Source organism: Sciurus carolinensis, chromosome 4 (assembly GCF_902686445.1).
Source record: "Sciurus carolinensis chromosome 4, mSciCar1.2, whole genome shotgun sequence".
NCBI lineage: Eukaryota > Metazoa > Chordata > Mammalia > Rodentia > Sciuridae > Sciurus > Sciurus carolinensis.
The window spans coordinates 21,311,885-21,333,180 of record NC_062216.1 but is presented as its reverse complement, the minus strand read 5'-3'; the positions used below and the strand labels follow the sequence as shown (position 1 = coordinate 21,333,180).

Here is a 21,296-nt window from a genome sequence, read left to right as displayed (position 1 = left end):
CATTTTGACAATATTAATTCTGCCTATCCAAGAACATGGAAGATCTTTCCATCTTCTAAGGTTTTCTTGAATTTCTTTCTTTAGTGTTCTGTAGTTCTCATTGTAGAGGTCTTTCACCTCTTTTGTGAGATTGATTCCCAAATACTTTATTTTTTTCGAAGCTATTGTGAATGGGGTAGTTTTCCTAATTTCTCTTTCTGAAGATTCATCGCTTATGTATAAAAATGCCTTAGATTTATGTGCATTGATCTTATATCCCGCTACTTTACTGAATTCACTTATGAGATCTAAAAGTTTTCTGGTGGAATTTCCTGGTTCCTCTAAGTATACCATCATATCATCAGCAAATAGGGATAGTTTGAGTTCTTCTTTTCCTATTCATATCCCTTTAATTTCATTGGTCTGTCTAATTGCTCTGGCTAAAGTTTCAAGGACGATATTGAATAGAAGTGGTGAAAGAGGGCATCCCTGCCTTGTTCCAGTTTTTAGAGGGAATGCTTTCAGTTTTTCACCATTTAGAATGATATTAGCCATGGGTTTAGCGTAGATGGCCTTTACAATGTTAAGGAAGGTTACCACTATCCCTATTTTTTCTAGTGTTTTGAGCATGAAGGGGTGCTGTATTTTATCAAATGCTTTTTCTGCATCTATCGAAATAATCATGTGATTCTTGACTTTAAGTCTATTGATATGGTGAATTACATTTATTGATTTCCTGATGTTGAACCAACCTTGCATCCCTGGGATGAAACCCACTTGATCATGGTGCACTATCTTTTTAATATGTTTTTGTATGCAATTTGCTAAAATTTTGTTTAGAATTTTTGCGTCGATGTTCATTAAGGATATTGGTCTGAAATTTTCTTTCCTTGATGTGTCTGTCTGGTTTAGGAATCAGGGTAATATTGGCTTCATAGAATGAGTTTGGGAGAGTTCCCTCCTCTTCTATTTTCTGGAATACTTTGAGAAGTATTAGAATGAGCTCTTCTTTAAAGGTTTTGTAGAACTCGGCTGAGAACCCATCTGGTCCTGGACTTTTCTTTGTTGGAAGGCTCTTGATGACTTCTTCTATTTCATTACTTGAAATTGGTCTATTTAAATTGTGTATGTCGTCCTCGTTCAGTTTAGGCAATTCATATGTCTCTAGAAACCTGTTGATGTCTTCGAAATTTTCTATTTTGTTGGAGTATAGATTTTCAAAATAGCTTCTAATTATGTTTTGTATTTCAGTCGTGTCTGTTGTGATATTTCCTTGTTCAGTCCGAATTTTAGTGATTTGGGTTTTCTCTCATCTTCTCTTTGTTACTGTGGCTAAAGGTTTATCCATTTTGTTTATTTTTTCGAAGAACCAACTATTTATTTTGTCAATTTTTTGTATTGTTTCTTTTGTTTCAATTTCGTTGATTTCAGCTCTCAGTTTAACTATTTCCTGTCTTCTACTACTTTTGGTGTTGGTCTGTTCTTCTTTTTCTAGGGCTTTGAGCTGTAGTGTTAGGTCATTTATTTTTTGAGTTTTACTTCTTTTATTAAATGCGCTCCATGAAATAAATCTTCCTCTAAGTACTGCTTTCATTGTGTCCCAGAGATTTTGATATGATGTTTCTTTGTTCTCGTTTACCTCTAAGAATTTTTTAATTTCCTTCCTAATATCTTCTGTTATCCATTCATTATATAGTAGCGTATTGTTTAATCTCCAGGTGTTGGAGTAGTTTCTGTTTTTTACTCTTTCATTTATTTCTAACTTCAATCCATTATGATCTGATAGAATACAAGGTAGTGTCTCTATCTTCTTGTATTTGCTGACATTAGCTTTGTGGCATAATATATGGTCTATTTAGAGAAGGATCCATGTGCTGCTGAGAAGAAAGTGTATTCGCTCTTGGTTGGATGGTATATTCTATAAATGTCTGTTAAGTCTAAATTATTGATTGTGTTATTGAGATCTATGGTTTCTTTGTTCAATTTTTGTTTGGAAGATCTGTCCAGTGGTGAAAGAGGCGTGTTAAAATCACCTAGTATTATTGTGTTATGGTCTATTTGGTTTCTAAAATTGAGAAGGATTTGTTTAACATACATGGATGAGCCACTGTTTGGGGCATAGATGTTTATGATTGTTATATCTTGTTGATTTATGCTTCCCTTAAGCAGTATGAAATGTCCTTTGTCGGGGTTTCCGGGACCCCCAGCCTTGGGCATGGTCAAGATGGCGCCTGACGCTGAGCCAAAAGCGGCCAGCTATACAGTAAACAACCAGAGAATTCCAATGATTGGCTAGTTAACGATGTGATTAGAGCATGCCCCCCTCGTGTACCTATCCTATGCTTGCAGCTGTCCGCGTTTACCTCGTGTGCTCTCCCCTGATTGGTTGAAGTGTATATAAGCCTGGTGGGTGGGAGAGTAGGCGGCGGAGGCTGAAGCTGAGCTGGAAGCTGGGAGTGCGCGGAAGCTGGGAGTAAGAAGAAGCCGAGAGAAGAGAAGCTGGGAGTGCGCGGAAGCTGGGAGTAAGAAGAAGCCGAGAGAAGAGAAGCTGGAAGTGTGCGGAAGCTGGGAGTAAGAGAAGTGTAGGAGAGGGACTGTGCATAATAAACTTCCAAAGCTTCAGACATTTGTCGTGTCTCTCTCTGCGGCCAGAGGGAGCGCGATAGTCCTTCTTTATCCCTTCTGACTAACATTGGCTTGAAGTCCACATTATCTGAGATGAGGATGGATACTCCAGCTTTTTTGCTGAGTCCATGTGCATGGTATGTTTTTCCCCATCCTTTCACCTTTAGTCTGTGGGTATCTCTTTCTATGAGGTGAGTCTCTTGCAGGCAACATATTGTTGGATCTTTCTTTTTAATCCAATCTGCCAGTCTATGTCTTTTGATTGATGAATTCAGGCCATTAACATTCAGGGTTATTATTGAGATATGATTTGTATTCCCGGTCATTTGGTTCATATTTAAAATTTTTGACACATCTTGGTTTCTCCTTTATTTGACAGTTCCTTTAGGATAATTCCTCCCTTTGCTGATTTGCTTCTTTGTTTTTTATCTCTTCCTCATGAAATATTTTGCTGAGAATGTTCTGTAATGCTCGCTTTCTTTTTGTAAATTCTTTTAGCTTTTGTTTATCATGGAATGATTTTATTTCATTGTCAAATTTGAAGGTAAGTTTTGCTGGGTATAAGATTCTTGGTTGGCATCCATTTTCTTTCAGAGCTTGAAAAATGTTGTTCCAGGCCCTTCTAGCCTTTAGGGTCTGGAATGAAAAATCTGTTGATATCCGTATTGGCTTCCCCCAGAATGTAATTTGGTTCTTTTCTCTCACAGCCTTTAAAATTCTGTCTTTATTTTGTATGTTAGGTATTTTCATTATAATGTGCCTTGGTGTGGGTCTGTTGTAATTTTGTGTTTTTGGAGTCCTATAAGCCTCTTGGACTTGATTTTCCATTTCATTCTTCAGATTTGGGAAATTTTCTGATATTATTTCTTCAAATAGATTGTTCATTCCTTTGGTTTGTTTCTCTAAGCCTTCCTCAATCCCAATAATTCTCAAATTTGGCCTTTTCATGATATCCCATAGTTCTTGGAGATTCTGTTCATGATTTCTCACCATCTTCTCTGTTTGTTCAACTTTGTTTTCGAGGTTAAATATTTTGTCTTCAATATCTGAAGTTCTGTCTTCCAGCTGTTCTATCCTATTGGTTATGCTTTCTATGGAGTTCTTAATTTGGTTTATTGTTTCCTTCATTTCAAGGATTTCTGTTTGGTTTTTTTTCAATATCTCTAACTCTTTATTGAAATGATCTTTTGCTTCCTGAATTTGCTCTGTTAACTGTCGATTGGTGCGATCATTCAATGCCTGCATTTGCTCTTTCATCTCATCGTTTGCTTCCCTAATCATTTTAATTATGTACATTCTGAACTCCCTTTCTGTCATTTCTTCTGCCATGCTGTCGTTGGATTTTATTGATGTAACATCTAGATTTGTTTGGGGCATTTTCTTCCCTTGTTTTCTCATATTGTTCAGGAGTCAGTGGGTCATGAAGATATTGCAGATTTCCTCTATCAACTTATAATGTCCCTGAAGATTGCTAGTATATCCCCTCTTATTCTTCAGTAGCCTGAAGTCTTGGAGGAGGTTGATAATGCAGAGCTCCACGAAGAAGCTGCCTCTCTAGGGGTGGTGACCCTCAGGTGGCGTATATTCCCTGCTAGTGGGCAGAGGTGCCTCCACTTGTTGACCAATGGTCATCCAATGGGGAACTAGACTGCGGGCTGAGGCAAGGCCTGTTTGTGCCTGTGTCTCTGGTTTTACCGTCCCTGTGGGAAAACCTTCCCCGGCCGGGAAGACTCAGTCGGTGGGGACGTCTCGCTGGTCAGTTGCCCTCCTAGAGGTTCCCCTCAATCTACAACTACCACCTGGGCTGGGCTGTCTTCCTCTGCAACGATCCCAGGGGCCCGGACCTACGTCCTGGGCCTGGGAGCCTCACCCTTCGCAGGAGAGTCTCCTTAGGCTGCCTCTCCCAGAGAATCTGCCCGCCGCCCTGGAAACTTCACTCCGCCCCTAGGCGTGTCTCTGTGCGGCTCTTCCAGCAAGAAGCCACCTAGCTCCTGGGACCCTGCTCTGCACCAATCGCCTGGCTATGCAGCCCCTCCTCTGAGCCACCACCTGGAGCCCCGTACAATAGCTCCGAGACCCAGAGACCCGCCACACACCTCCTCCTCCAGAGAGCCGCCCGGTTTCCCACGCAGTCACTAGGAGTCCAAACAACTTACTTCGGGTCTCCTCCTCCCGCCAACCACCCGTAGCCCTAGGCAGTCACTCCAAGTCCAAGTGACCCGCCCTGTTCCTCCTCCTCCTCCTTGGGGTAGCCCCCCGGTGTTCAGGAGCGGTGGCTCCGAGACCAAGTGACTCACCACGCTCCTCCTCCAGGCAGGCCACCGGTGTTCAGGAGCGGTCGCTTTTAGTCCAATCAACTCACCACTCAGCTCCTCCTCTGGCAACCACCTGTGGCTCTGATGCAGTCACTCCTAGACCAAGCGTCCCGCCGCGCTCCTCCTCTTCCTCCGGGCAGTCCCCCGGTGTTCAGGAGCGCTCACTCTGAGTTCAAACAGCTCACCATGCAGCTCCTCCTCTGGCAACTGCCTGTGGCTCTGATGCAGTCACTCCTAGACCAAGTGACCCGCCGAGCTTCTCCTCTTCCTCTGGGCAGCCCCCCGGTGTTCAGAAGCGGTCGTTCTGTGTCTAAACAGCTCGCCACGCAGCTCCTCCTCAGGCAGCTGCCCGGAGCCCCAGTGGTTGCTCGAGTCCAAGCGCTGTGCTGAGCCGCCTCCTCTATGATGATCCCAGTTGTCCGTGTTTACGCTCCAGCGGGGGGAGGGGCGTCTCGCTGGGCAACTCCACTTCACAAATTCCCTGCGTTCCGGGGCTACTGCCCCATCCGGGACGCCTCCCCAACGGGAGAGACTCACCCGGCGGCTTTGAGTTGGTCCCAAGTCTCTCACTATCTCCTCTTTTGAATCTTGCGTCCTGGAGCAACGTGAAATGCAGCCGCCCTCTAGGCCGCCATCTTGGCCTCCCTAATAACCTTCTGATACAGTCTTTCTCCTGCTTCAGTTAGCACATCTCTGCAGAGAAGAATCTGATCTATCACACGCCTACTATCTATAACCTCCTCAGAGAGAATGCCTTATGTTCAATATTAAAATCCCAACACTTACTATGGACGTGACACAACATGGGAAGTCAATAAGTATATTATAAATTAACTTATTCTAATCTGAATAACCAAATGCCATAGCATTTATTTATTTAGTGTTACAGCTCTTACGAGATAAAAGTCCAATACTGAAGTCCAATCAGAGTGTTAGGTGTTTGACATCCACATATCTTATACTAGTTGGTCTTGAGTACTTCATGTAACACCAACTTCCAAACTCCTTAATAACTGAAATAATTTTTTAGTAGATTTAAAGGTATCATCACCATAACAAAAGAATACTAAAACAGCCAGGCATGGTGGTGCACACCTGTAATTCCAGCAGTTTGGCTCAGGAGGCTGAGGCAGAAGGATCATAAGTTCAAAGTCAGCCTCAGCAACTTAGTGAGACCCTGTCTCAAAGTAAAAAAGTGAAAGGTTGAGGATGTGGCTCAGTGGTTAAGCACCCCTGGTTTCAATACCTGGTTAATAATAATAAACTATTTTTATGAATCATCAGTAATAATTCTAAGTGAAATTGAGAAGCACAAAATGATTGAAATTATTAGTAAGACAATGATGAATTCTAACACAAAGTATCATCCCTCCTATTATTGAAAAAATAACAAAGGGCCAACTTTAAAATGGTAGCTTCAAAACAAACCATCAAAATGAGACATTACTGCTATAAAATCCATAAGTGAATACATATATATATATATATATTACTATGAAAAAGTCAGATTTCAGGAGTGTAATTACAGATTTAAGCATGTTTGGGCAATTCACAACTTCAATTTTCATGTGGTTGAAATTATTGACATACATATATGTTTTTCAAGTTCCTTTAAATGCTTAAATTTTTTCAATATAAGCAATAAATTCTTAGACTCTTTTGTTGTGAGAATTATGAACAAAGTGCTCAGATGATATTCAAATTGTTGATTCTGTCATGATTCCTTCATGGAGAGCAGAGTGTGGGTTCCAGAGGGACAAGGAGGTCAGTGACCTGCCCTAGTCCTTGACAGACAGACATTTGAGCAAGCTCTGGTGATGTACCTGTTACCGTTGCAGACAGAACAGAATCCCAGTATGGGAACTCAGAAATAAGTAAGAGGGAAAGATGGGAGAGATTCTCACTGAGGAAAAGGTGAGGTAGGGACATTCTACACTGCAAAAATATCATGACCAAAAACAGGAAGACATGATTGTGAATGGAAAACAGAGTTTGACAGAGGAAGCCATGAAATGGGAAATTGTGAAAATAAATAAAACAAAATTTATGTAAATGTGAACTCATTGGAAATGAAAATTGAGTAATAAAGTAATTAGTGATCACTACTTTAAATGCATCTGACAGTATTTAAGAGTGGGAAGGAAGAAAGATTTATTGATCTGAAACTATTACGCGTTTAAAAATAAGTACACTGAGCTATGTCTAGTTCAATAAAAAAATCAGAAGGAAGGGAGGAGAGACAAACTTCAGAACTTTTAAATGTTAAATAAATGCAAAGAACTAAGAGGAATTTCAAATGTAACCAAACTTTATATAGCTAAAATGAGAAGGGAACATTGCTTAATTATTAAACATTGTTTACTAATAATTTATGGCAGTATCCAAATATACCTAGAAAGATAATGATGTATAAGTTTCTCAATGTCACTTGTCTCAAGCCAAAAATGAAATATATTACTTGTTTAAGTTAAATTATCTTCTAGGAAAATATGCAAAACAAAGATGATATAATAGGCCTCACTCCAAGACCTTCCTTGTGAAATTATATCTGACCCACAAAGTGCATATCTTTAGGGTCAGAACTATTTTAACCAACAAAATTAAACCTTTATTTTGATCTCCTTACATGAATTACAGGGGATATTCAAATCACTGTAGAAGTTAGAGAAAACTCTTTTTTCTAGACAAATTTCTGCTCACAAATGTAAGAATAATAAAACAAACAGAATTAGAAAGCATTATTTTGCAAAAGTAGGGACATTTACAATGGGAGAACCTGGGAGCTACCACTTGAATCCTCTGATCAATCACTGAATCTGTTGATCAATTGCTAAATCCTAGGGTCAGTCACTAACATGGTCACAGGTGGCAGGTCCACCTACATGTGACTCCTGTCATGATGTAATATGAAGTAGCACAGTATTCTTAAATTTAACCAAAAGTTTTAGATATAAATTCCAACTTATTGAAAACACAGTAGAGAAGAGTTTGAAAACTTACACAATAAAAGTACTTAAAGTACACAAGGTTGCTTTGAGAACTGCTATTACTGTATTTTGGCTGGAATATAGGATTTGTGGAGAGATGCGGAGACAGAATGGAAGTTGCGGTGAGTTTATGAAATTCCTTAAAAGTCCTATCAAGGAATTTGGATTTTATTTTCAGACCAGTATTTCCCAAAATGCTCTGAGATATCATAGTGTGATCTTCACTTTTAAAAAGGTAAGTGTTCCTTCTAAAATAAAGTTTAGAAAACATATTCAAATAGTTGAATATTAATAATGTTCATTGGAGCCAGGTAGGTGGCACACACCTGTAATCCTAGCTGCTCAGGAGGGTGAGGCAGAAGGATCCCAAGTCCAAACCAGACTCAGAACCTTAGTGAGGCCTTGAGAAATTCAGAAAGTCCTTTTCTATAAATAACATGTATATAAAATGTTATATATATATATATGGCTCATGGGTTAAGTGTTCATGGGTTCAATCTCTGGTACCAAAAGAATAATAATAATAATAATAATAATAATAACAATAGTGTTCATTGACACACTGCTGTAGAAATATCTATTAAAATATAGCACAGCATTTTCACAATTTACAAAAGTCTTTTTAAATTTTTTATTAGTGCATTGTTATACATAATATTGGGGTTTATTTTGACTTAATTATATAAGCACAGAATATATTATTTTTGAGAAAGCGATTGTTATCCTGTAAGAAGAAAATCTGTAAAACTGTGGGAGGGAATATCTAAGAATCTCAGAAAGTGTAGAATCTTGCTCTGACCAATATGTGTAGAAAGTAATTCTAGTTTGGCAGCAAATTGGTGAGGCAAGACAGGAGAATACATAGAATAGCCCAGGCATGAGATGCTGAAGATGTGAGCATGCTGGGTCACTGACATGGGACAGGGGTGGAAACACAGATTTCAGATGAAGCCCAACAGAATCACAAGTTTGCTGAAGTTCTTAACGTGGACGAGTGGATGTCAGCAATGCCGTTGTTAGAAGGTGGTGTGGTGGAGGAGGAACCCACTTGCTCTCCAGGCACAAAATTCTGTGGTTACAGATACACTCATCTAATGTGTAGTATTTTCTTATGTAAAACTCAGACTTTCTCATGGACAGAGTTCTATGTAAATACTAATAAACAAATCCTACTTATGAATTTTTAATTCTTTTCCACCTGAATTGAAATCATTCCCTGTTTCTACTTACCCACAAGGCCTATAGGTGAATACAATGTAACTCTCTTCATCACCTCTTTCAATGAAAGTCACACAGGTGTGCTTTTCCCAGTGCCTCATGGCCTGCTTGAACATGGCTCGCTGGCTGCCTGGAAAAAATGGCATGGCTTTAATAACAACAGGAGGAGCGCTTTGTGCTGGCTTCTCCGTCCTGAGCTCGGCAAGCAATTCAGAATGCCATTGCTATCACTAAACAAAGAATACTAGCTTATAGCACCCAGATGAGTCATTGTTAAGAATCGACACTCACTTTATAATCAGAAGGCTAAGGCTCCCTATCTCTACAAATATGTGTGTACAAGGCTCTATAGAAGGTGTATACATTCTTCCTGTCAGTTGAAGAGAGATCAGCTTCCAGATTTAATGGGCACATTTGAAGCTCAGTTTAAAAATCAGAACATTCCTTTAGACTCTTAAAGATACTTTTTTCAAGTTCAGAGATATTCTAAGCAAGTAACCTAGGTTAAGGGAGTGTTTTTCCAAGTTTGATTGAATGCTATGTTTGCTCTATTCATATCCCATAAAAATGCACACTTAATCTGCATGGTAGTTTTTGTTTCTTTATCAAAGCAGACACTCTGGGAATATCTTACCAGTAAAGTTGCCTCCTATAACATAAGGAATAACACCTCCAGGCCATATTCTTTCAGTTCTGGATGTAGCCGCTCTGGGAACTCGATTTTTCTCATTTTGCCCTGAGAATTTTAGAGGTACTTTTCCCTTAACTGTGGTGTTTTGCTCCAAGCCTGCAGTGACATTTAAAACATTCTGTGAAACAGAAGTCCTCTGTCAGGGAATCATTTACCTCTTAAAGGACAAAAGTTGAAATGTCTTATTTACATATTTGAATAAATATGCCTGAAGTCAAAAGTCATTACAAAAAAAAAACTTTAGTTATATTACATAGTTTAGAAAAGCACTAAAATATTTAAGTATTTCATGTCCAGATACTATTTCTTAATGCTCGATGAATGACTTTTGAAGAATTTTCATTCAACAGCATAGGGTAGGTGGAATTCACAGAGGCTTATAAGCCACAGAAAAAATTGTTTTATATTTTCTATTTTACTAGCTCGCTACCAATTCTTCCAAAAATGATTAAATAGATATTGTTTAATAAAATTATACGGTATTCAAGACTCTTCTTATTCTGGCTAAATCCCTCATAATTTAAATCAAAATTAATATTCTATAACATGGTCTAAAATTATGAATATTACATTGTATGATAGTTAACAAAATAACATGAAGACAGACATGGTCTTGACCCCTTGGGACAATAGGCCATCTCCATTCCAGTTCCCGTGAATTCATCTCCAGGTATCAGCAAGACTCAGAGGTCAGAACTTCAAAAGCAGGCCAATATAAAATGCACTCTATTCTGGAGCAGCTTCCAAGTCCAGTGTTTTACTTCTCTTGGCTACTTTCATAATAATTTTAGTAGCTATTTTGTTTTTCATAAATCTGCATGATTATTCTTTTATATTTATCTCTCATTATTGATACAAACGCTTTCCCACTTAATTGTATTTTGACATAACAAGTACTGAATGCATGCTCCCTGTAACTATGTCCTTAACTTGTCTGCTATTAAACTGTCCTGGGGCAAACCCATCTTTGCTTAGAAAAAATGGTTCCTCGAAAGTACTTCAAGAATTTAATTATTAACTCATCAATTTAAGAGATGTTAGGATATACGCGTGAATAAAGAACTTTTAAAAATACTAAAATCCATAAATAGTGTTTAATAAATTCAATACTATAAATATTTACTAATTATGAAACCAGAAAGCATTTTCCCTGAATGTTGTAAATATATGTTTAATGTTCAAAACACATCACCTTTTCAATATAAGAAATTAGTTTGTCAATTTAAATGACTTATTTAAAAAGAAATAGTTGTGATATTTTTCCATTTGATTCAAACTGACATAGCTTTTTGATCTATTAAAATATTTTGGTGTGATACTCAACTGACTAGAAATAAGTATCAACAAAATAAATACCTAATACATTTTAAATAGAAGCTTAAAATAGGTTAAAAGAACATTTCAAATTTTCCCAAATTAAATTCTAAAATCCTTGTATCTCAGATTGGCTGACAAAATTAAAATGAAGAAAGGACTCTTTCTCAGCATATATCCTTTACAAACTTCATGTCATAATGGCACACTGATTTTATAAACTGAACTTCTATGAGTATAATATTTACTGTACATCAAGTCAAGCGTCTGCAACTTTAAACATTGATATACCAGAGCCAATTCTTCTTATCCTGTCTATAAGTTGATAGAGGGCCCCTCGTTTCTTTGACATACCATGGTCTCCAAGTCCACCTTAAAGAATACAAGAAAACAACTGAGTTAGACTCAATGTACTTTCAAGTTCTTGCCAATAAACAATAGTAATACGCTACACTGGTTTCTCTTTAGACATCCTTTTTTTGATCTTAAAGTGTTGGAGTTATGAATATCCGTGAATCTTTGTGTAGGGTAAAAATTTTACAGCATCAAATGTTGGTAATTAAAAATGAGGTGGGGAGGTTGAGAGAGCAATCTGAATGACTTTATTTGGACATCATGACTACTGATTCATCTATTGATAATTTGAAATATTTTTCTTCACTGTGACCTTGACATCACATACTGTTACATGGAATAACAGCAAATTGTTCTGCTCTACTGATTGCATTTCAGTTATTTCCCCTATGCAAACTGGATATTTTCAAATGCCAGATCATAAAATGGAAATGAAAATATTAGAGGAGCAAACTGGTAGCACGCTTTGCTCCACAGTCTTGATAACTTTTGAAAACTTTTAAAAAGCATAATACATTTTATAATATACTTAACTTCATTTTTTTAAAATGTAGTTTTAAAAAATTTAGTTTCTCTGATTAATAAAAATTAATTTTATCTTGGAATAAACTTGGAATTAGAAGAAAGTCACAAGAATCTAAACTGATGCTCAATTGCAAATGCATTCTATTATAATTTGTCATTTGCAAAATTTATAAAAACAGATCTAAAAATTATTTAAATGCAAAAGGAAGAGGAGAGGAAAGGACTAAGTAAATATATCTTTTAAAAAAATTACCAACAAAGACTTTAAAGGGTACATTTCGTCCTAAGTCAGAAAGCAGAGCTTTTGAGAAAAATCCATGTCCCTACATTCTCAATTCAGGGCTTTCATAAAATGCAGCCACCAATTTTTTCCCATATTTCTCCTAATCTCCTTGAATTTTAACAGACAAATAAAAAAGAGGTATACTGAGCAAATAACCAATACAACCACTAATAACATCAGAACCCATGCTAATGAATTTGTACCACTGAGCATCTATGGTTCACAGAGGCTAAGAAAGACAGGCAGAAATTCATGAAGTCTACAAACTAAGGTCAGACTTCGTACAATTTCCTTCCAATATCAATTCTCCTTTGAAATTAATTAATATTGAATATAATAGCCTAGGCTAGAGCTAAAAATACAATAATAATAACATTTACTACCATATAAGCTTCTTAAAGGAAAAATCAAGTAAGTCCTTATATGGCAAATAAGTCACAGTGCTTGTTCACTGAGACATAATCTGCCTAATTATTTGCATGACATGGTCACATTTTTTGCTATGTGTCTTGAGAAAAATTTTTGAAATTTCTTCACTGAACATTTTAGAAAGATGAGGTCATACTGAAATGTATTCATTCCTAAGCAGTTACGAGAAGCATTTTCAAAGTATGGCATCTATGGGCTTAAAATGACCCTTAGGTAGTAATTGTATTTACATTAGATAGACCTAAAGTACATTTAAATAGATTTCTAAAGGGTATTTTGTGAGCAAAAAGAAATTTCTTTGTTAATATCAAGACAATCATAGGGATTAGAGTTACTATAGAATTGTAAAAACAACATTTAAAGACAAAGGCAATAATGTCTTGAATAATATTTTAAACAATTTTAATAATTTTATAGCAAGTGAAATAAAATTCTGTATAAATAGCTTATTGAAATAGAAAAAAAGAAAATGGTTATTTCTCACATATTCATAAACAATGAAAATATACAAATTAAATATTTATGGGAAAAATCAAAAGTTTAAAATTTGATTGGAAATGCATCTAACTCAGTACAAATTATTTAACAAGAAAGAAAAAAGGGAATAAAAATAAAATAAGATATAGGATATTTCACATTGTTTGAAATTCACCTAAATAGTGCCAGTTACTACTAAATTTTCAAAAGTGTGTACCTTTCATATATGCATTTATAATAAATATTTTCATTATTAACAGTATGTTTTAGTCTGCAAATTTACTATTATTATTTCTTACAACTACACAATCTCAGAGTTTAACTCTAAATGAAATAACAAAATTAAATCATTGTAATAAAATTTTTTTAATCACATAGAATTAATTAATGGCTCCAAAATAATGGAAGACCTAAATAAAGCTTAAAGCAAATGAAAATTTCAATACATGCTGAAAATACAACATAGAATAAATCTAGAATATTGCTAAGTGATGCCATTGTTCTACTGTCCACAATAAATCACCTCCATGGCAGTGTTAAGTGGGATACAGCAGCTGGAAAATCTGCCAGTGGACACGTTGAACAGGAATGTTCTATCTATGATTTTCCCCCCACATCAGTGCACATTTCAGAAAAGACTGTCACTATATATAACAAAGGCCATAAATACTATTCTTAAATAGTATGTGCTATTATTTTAAACAAATTCCTTAGGGTTAATTTATATATTCCTTGTTTTAAATAATTTTCTTAAATGTGATAATGATATTTTCACTACGTAGGACAAAGTCCTTATTCTTAGAAAGTGTTAACTATCTTACATTGTGTTTTATATAGATTATACATATTTTCTGCAATTAATTTTCAAAATGTTTTGTACATATTTATACATGTATGTGCACACACAGAGCAAATATGTTAAACTATTAACAACTATTGAATCTATGACGTCTACTGTATTGATGTTCCTTGCACTAACCTATTGACTTTTTCATGTTTGAAATTTGCCACAATAAAAAAGTTATAAAAGCAGTAAATTGGGCAAAGAGATATTGATTCACATTAAAAAGTCTTAGATCTAATATATATTTGTCTACTAGGTATCAGAAAGGAACTATGTATTTGATTTCCATGGAAAAGAAAATAAAAATAATAAACAAATGGGAATGCAAGGAGATAAAAAGAATGACGTCAAATACATTTTTAGCTGTCAATACAAAAAGAAACTCTATTCTTTTAATGGAAGTTTTCTCCAAAATAGAACACAGAATAAAAATCTTACCAGGAAAAAATAACTAATTTTTTAAATTTTAATAAAAATATTTTAAAATGAGTACTGAAGTAATTTTTTATAGAGTTCATTTCTTGTATTGGCATAATTCAAATGTTAAAATAACTAAAATTGAAATTGTCTCTTGGGGTTTTCAAAAAAGTCATATAAAAAGTTCACATATCCATACCAGCAAACACATAAGTTTTTCTAAACAAGCTTCTATATAATTACTCTAAGAATAATTTACTTTGAAACTGAATAATCAAGTGGAAGTAACAGAATATAATGCTCAAGAGTACGAAATTTGTCCTAGAAGAACTGTATTTTGTTACTGACTCAGCCGCTTCCTGACTATGTGACAATAAGAAAGCTAAAACATTCTTCTAAACCTCAATCTCTTCATTTGTAAATTATAATCACTTTCAACCCTCATGGGTTTGTTAAGAGGTTAAAAAGTTAATATCTGCAAAGCACTTAAACCATGCCTGGCACATAGTAAAGACTACAATAAGTTTACTTAATAAAATGAAAACTATAAATAAATCCAATTTCTAAAAACACTAATTTCTGTGCAAGAAATCAAAGTTGATCCATGGCACATTAAATATGATCCAAAAAATATTCATTGCATTTCAAGAGTATGTTTTCTTCAAAATGAACAAAAATTTACTCAAATAGTCATACCTGTGGTATGTCCAAGTTTTCCGAAGGGGTTCTGTGTCAGGTCAATTGTCCTATCTATTTGAAAGATATTTAAGTCTTCATCATCTAAGGCAATATCGCCCCAAAATACAGCTAAAAAAGAAAACTTGAATTAAAATGTAAAATATTTCAGGGTGAAACCAATGTAAACAAAGCTAATTAGAAAAACATAGCTAAAGTAATATTAACTGAATGTATGTGAGAGTATAAATATGCGTCACATATTAGAAGAAGATGAGTCCCATTTTTTTACTTTGTTGTTTGTGAAGAGTGGAGGAAAGAGTTTCTTTGATTAACTGATTTATGGGAAGTCCTAAAGAAAGCAAAATTGACAATCATGAGCTAACCTGCAAACAAGTGAAACTCTGATAAGAATATCCACATCTTCTGTGGATGGATACCTGTGGCCTGCTGTAGTTCTTCACTAACAGGTAGAAGGAGTAGTAACAACTAAACCATATGCTATGATAATTTCATAAATTAAGGTACAATCAAGACAATAGGATATTGTTCTATTATAGCAACTCATCACATTTCATAGATTTATGATGTATTTTTCTAAAGATGGTATTGCCTTTGAGTCTCTGTAAAATGGATATATTACTACCAAAAATAATACCTAAGTTAATATTTATTTGGGCAACAGCTAGGTACCAGGGCTTGATTTTTACAGAGAAATATAATATTGTTCATATTTTCAGAAGTTTCAAAATCATTACTACAAGCTGGAAAAAACTCTCAACTATAAAATGCTTCATGATACTTAATAAACAAAGCTCTAGAGCATGGTAAGATAATGGATAGTTGTTTACAACAAAAATGCAAATTTCTCTTTCAAGGTCAGAAATATACACTAACATAACAATGAGGTAGCCTCCTTGTTTATGTAAGTTCAAACTAACCCACTTGATCCCTTAGTACTGCCAGATATCATAATACAATAACTTTAGGGAACACGGCAAACTTGAGAGAAAATATAAATTGAACGTGACATTGTAAGGAGATGGAAAATGGCAGACTTAAGGAAGGCTACATTTCTAGTTGCTCTGTGACTCGGGAATCAAGCACCAGGAATATTGCTTCTCAGAGAGGTGGGCGAAAGGGGAAATTCACTAAAAACTTAATATTAGATAGTCAGAGTCTCTTGGTGACACAGAAATCCAGGTGCATTGAACAAAGAACACGAAAGGATACCCTGGAGCCAAGCTGGTCATGGCAGCAGCAGTGGAAGAAGTACTGGTTCTCCCAGAAGGGAGAAATGATACAGAGAGAAACACAAAAGACAAATTTGTCATGGAGAAACCTGTAGAACACAAAAGCAGCCTCAGTGTGGCTGAGGGAGAGACTGCATAGTGAACTGGTGTGTGAAAAGTGCTCTGTGTCTCAACTAGGCAGCAGAGAGGTGAGACAGGGAGCTCCATCTTCAAGGTGAAGAGACCACATCTCTACTTGCTGCTGTGGGAGTTCAGGAGATTGTAGCAAACTGCCATACTGTCCAGGAAAGCACCTACCTGTGGACCAGGGTGTACCTTGCAGAATGTGAGTGAAACAGGTACAAAGAAGATTGTACCCAGAAAGATTCAAGTCAGAGGAAATGCAACTTGCTTTCACTTTGAGTCTCACAGCTCATGTGACCAGCTGAAGACACTTGGGAAACTGAACAGGTGAGCATGAATACACTCAGGATCTAAGCTTGTGCAGGCCGTATTCTTAGGCAATGAAGTATGAGACCTTTGGAGAGTTGATTTCCTGCCTTGTGAGTAAGTTCTTGGGAGACTTCTGAGATCTAGACTCCCAACAGAGATTTGCATCTTTCCAGTCCTAGGGATGTGTTGATCTTATCTCTCCAGAGTAAATTCCACCAACAAAGGCCTAAGGACTAATTAGAGATAATCCCCAGCCAAAAGAACATCCCACTTAGAACTCTCCAGAAGTCCCACCCTGGGAGTGCCTGCATCTGGTCTGTACAAAACTCCAAATGACAATACTTCCCATTCCATACTACCTGTAGCAAAAAGGGAAGCTGAGAACTCTTTCAAACAGCTTCAGGAATCAAGCACCAGGAGTACTGTCACTCCAACTGGCAGCTTGATGAGCAACAAAAAAGAGGAAGGGGTTAACAACACCCAGACCTTGGTGTTCTCTCCCTCCCCAACCCTCTCTTGTGGAACATACTTAAGAAAAAAATGGAAAGAATAGTTGCTCAGAGGTAGTGACCACCCATTCCCATCAACAGATTTGACTACCTTAGTGGAGACAATTCTTTCATTTTCTTATGAACTATCTTTTTCTTTCTGTTTTCTTTCTTCTATTCCCACCCCCTTCTCTCTTCTTGCTGTGCTGCTGATTGGTTTGTGGATATATATATGCTGTTATAGCTTGGATGTGAGATGTCTCCCAAAAGCTCACATGTGAGACAACACACAAAGGTTCAGAGGAGAAATGATTGGGTTGTAAGAGTCTTAACCCAATCAGTGAATTAATCCCTGATGGGATTAATTGAAGTGGTAGGGTGTGGCTGGGTATATATTTGGGTGTGGCTTTGGGGTACATATTTTGTATCTGGAGAGTAGAGACTCTCTCTGTCCACCTCCTGATGATATGAGTTGCTTCCCTCTGCCATGCTCTTCCGCCATGATGTTCTGCCTCACCTTGAGTCCCAAGGAATGGAGCTGCCTGCTATGGACTAAGACCTCTGAAACCATGAGCCCTCAAATAAACCTTTCCACCTCTATTTGTGCTGGTCAGATCATTTAGTCACAGCAGCAAAAAAACTGACGAAAACATATGCATATATGTATTGCTGCTTTTTCTCTCATTTTAGCACTTTTTATGATAGTTTTTTCCTATGTCTTGACGGTTAGCATTTTTGTTTGTTTGGATTTTATTTGTTTTTACTTACTTGTTTCTTTTTCTTGCCTTTCTTCTCCCATTTACCGCCAAATTTTCTTTCTCGTTCCTTTACTTTGATTTTTTCGTGTGTGTGTTTTTTCCTGCTTCTTTAAAGTTGTTACTTGTTACATCTCCTCTGCATTCTCTCTGATCACATTTTGACCACCAAAAGCACTTTTAGTTTTCTATCATGTTGTCTTTTCACTTAATGAACTATATTTTTACAATTCTTTAGAACTCTTTAGTTTATATAACTCTTTCCCCACCATTAAGGTTACTATAATTATTAGTACTGTGGATGGCATAGTTGACACCTACTGTTTACTTCAATATCAGATTTAGATCATGGCTATGGATTGTTTTAGCTATTGGCAATTGCTGACCTCACCATTCCTCTTTTTGTGGTAATTAGTGTTTTAGATGTCATAGTAGGTATCGTTTATTTAAATGTAGTATAACATTTGCTCCAGCTGTCCCCTTTTCTGTGAGGTGCTGGCAATCTACAGGAACACTACAAGTTCACAGGGTAGAGACTCTACTGCTGAGCTAAACCCCACCAGGAAATAGCTCTCCTTGATCCACACAGGAATAAACCATGATCAAACTTCAATGATATCTTAACACAATGTATAGAAGAGACAAAACCCACAAATCAATGACCAGGTCCCAAGCAGGAATGCATAGGGTGTCCTTCAGATATCCACTTTAACAGCAAAAAACAGAAATAATTAACACACAGGCTGTGGATACCACACCTATTAGTGGTCTCAACATATATCACAACATCACTAGGAAAGAGAAGACTGTGCCTTAAAAGAACCACATGTAAGAGTGGAAGAGAAATCCATACCAACAGATGTAGAAAACCCAACACAGGAATAAAAGAAATATGAAAAATAAGAGAACATGAGATCTCATAAAGTTTATAATTCACCAGCAACTGACTCCGAAGATATTAAAGTGAATAAAACATCACAAAAAATCAGACAAAAAATAAGTCAGGACTCATCCAAGATGGCAGAATAGAGGAGGTTGCATTCCTGGCTGCTCCATGGAGTAAAACCAAGAAAGCAGATAGGCAACTTCTCTGCAAGGTGGGTGAAAAACAACAAAAAAATAAAGTGTGAGGGGACTTTGCTGGAACTTAAAACTGGACATTCAAAGCAGACCAGGGACACAGGAGGTTGGATATAATAAAATAAGAAAAAAGTCCCCAGTGGAACAACTGCTGCTGCAGGAAAGCTGGAAACAGCTAAAGCAGTCCTTCTGTGAGCATAGCAGAGGGAGAAGGGAATTAAAGGAACCCACATTTTGGGGAAGACTGAAGATGCACCTGGGTATAGAGCATTCAGTGACCAAGGACATTCCCCAAGAAACCTGAAAGATGTGCTGCATGATATCCATGTGCAGCGAAAGAAACCACCATCTCTCCAGGCAGCTTGTGGAGGATAAAGGAAGAAACCATTCTGCAGTCTCCAGGCAGGGACCAGCAGCCAAGGAAGCTGATTCCTGGCAACCCTGTGTTTGGTTGGAAATACAGGCCCAGTAAAGACATACCGCATGACATAGAGAGTGTCTAAGTGACCAGGAGAAAAATCAAACGTGGAGAGAGGTTTACACAGGGGACAACTGGTCCCGGAAACCCACCAGGTTTTACCACTCCAGCTCCAATTCACCTGTTTGCAGGACCAGCTTGGAAAGAAGCATCTGGCCTGGAACTTGGAAGAGTGGGGGCAGGAGAGATTGTTCGAAGGCTGAACCCAAGACCAGGAAATGAGGGGTACACAGTGACATAAGGGACCAATAATTGGCTCCCCATCACAAGAGTGAAACCCAGGGGACATCCCTGGGGTAAAGTCTTCCAGCATGGACCAGCAAATACTGGGCACTGCAGGTGCACTGATTTAAAATTTCCAAGCCAACCAGCATTCAGCAAAGAGCCTGGAACCCACGTAAGCCTAAAGCCTGCTGCAGTCTGCCTACGAGATTACCTTACTCACTCCAGCAATCCAGAGGGTGGAACATCACGCTCCAGAAGATCCCACCTAAAACTGCTGAGAAGAGAAGCTGAGAATCTTTTGCACTCCAATGGTAAGAATTCTTTAACTTTTCATCAAGATTTTTAAAATTCTTTTTCTCTGTTCAATTGTGACCTTGATGGTACATGGGCATTTATACAGTGTCATATTTTTTCTCATTTCTGGCATTTTTGATTAGTTTTTTATGAACTAGAATAGTTGATTCGTATATTTTAGTTTCATTATGTACTCTTTTATTTTTACTTTAAAAATTTTGTATATATATTTTTATACCACCTGTTTGCCTTGATTCTCTCTTTTCTTCTGCTAACAGCCAATCTCTATTGTTTTCTCTTTCACTATTCCTTTAATTTTTTCTTTCTGTGTTCTCTCCTCATCCTTCATAGCCATCACATCCTATATCACTTCTGTTCTCTCCCTGTCCACCATTTGAAATTATAAACCCTTTTGCAAACTTGCTTTTTTTTATTATAGGCAAAAACTGTTCATATCATTTCTGTTTATTATGATAATTAACATTGTAGACATCATAGTAGGAAGTATTTGGTTTAATGCTGTACGTTGCCAGCATTGGTTGTTGTTAGGACTTATCTCCCCCCAAAAGTGAGGTATTAGAAACCTTCGGGGACACTTTAAATTCAGTGTAAAAACTCTACTGCCTCAGATCCATATTGTTATATTGGTAGACACACAAACAATATGAAAAAGCAAGGAAACAAACTGCCCAAAGCAAACCAAGATACTCCATTAATAGAATCCATTGACAACCCAGTGGATGAATTGTCAGAAGGACTTTAGAATGTACATATTTAAAGTGACCTGCAAAGTAAAGGATGACAAGAAATGAAATCAAAAAGAAAATACAGGAAGTGGGAAGCAGGTATTCTGAAAAAATAAAGCATAAATCCTTGAAATGAAGGAAATAATAAAGCAATTAGCAATTCAATAGAAAGCATCGCCAATACACTAGATCAGTTGGAAGACAAAACCTCAGATAATAAAGACAAAATATATAATCTTGAAAATAGAGTTGACCACAGAGAGATGTTAAGAAACCATAAACAGAATTTCCAAGAATTATGGGATAACATGGAAATACCAAATTTAAGGACTGGGTCTGTAGTTCAGTGGGAGAGTGCCTAACATATGTGAGGAATTGGGTGCAATTCTTAACACTGCATTAAAAAATAAAT

The 21,296-nt window shown here is 36.8% G+C and overlaps 1 protein-coding gene across 4 annotated transcripts in view; it reads right to left on the bottom strand.

The window, feature by feature from the left end:
* Tll1 (tolloid like 1) overlaps positions 1-21,296 on the bottom strand; it is a 205,719-nt gene that overhangs the window by 91,966 nt on the left and 92,457 nt on the right. For 2 of the 4 annotated variants that reach the window (XM_047551066.1, XM_047551067.1), the window contains exons 2-5: positions 15,155-15,265; positions 11,421-11,501; positions 9,759-9,911; positions 9,137-9,254 (exon numbers count right to left, since the gene is read on the bottom strand). In XM_047551066.1, coding sequence (XP_047407022.1) covers positions 9,137-9,254; positions 9,759-9,911; positions 11,421-11,501; positions 15,155-15,265 — 463 coding nt within the window. Of the gene's footprint in view, positions 1-9,136; positions 9,255-9,758; positions 9,934-11,420; positions 11,502-15,154; positions 15,266-21,296 lie in introns of those variants that run through there. The other 2 variants (XM_047551068.1, XM_047551069.1) reach the window with 2 other exon arrangements.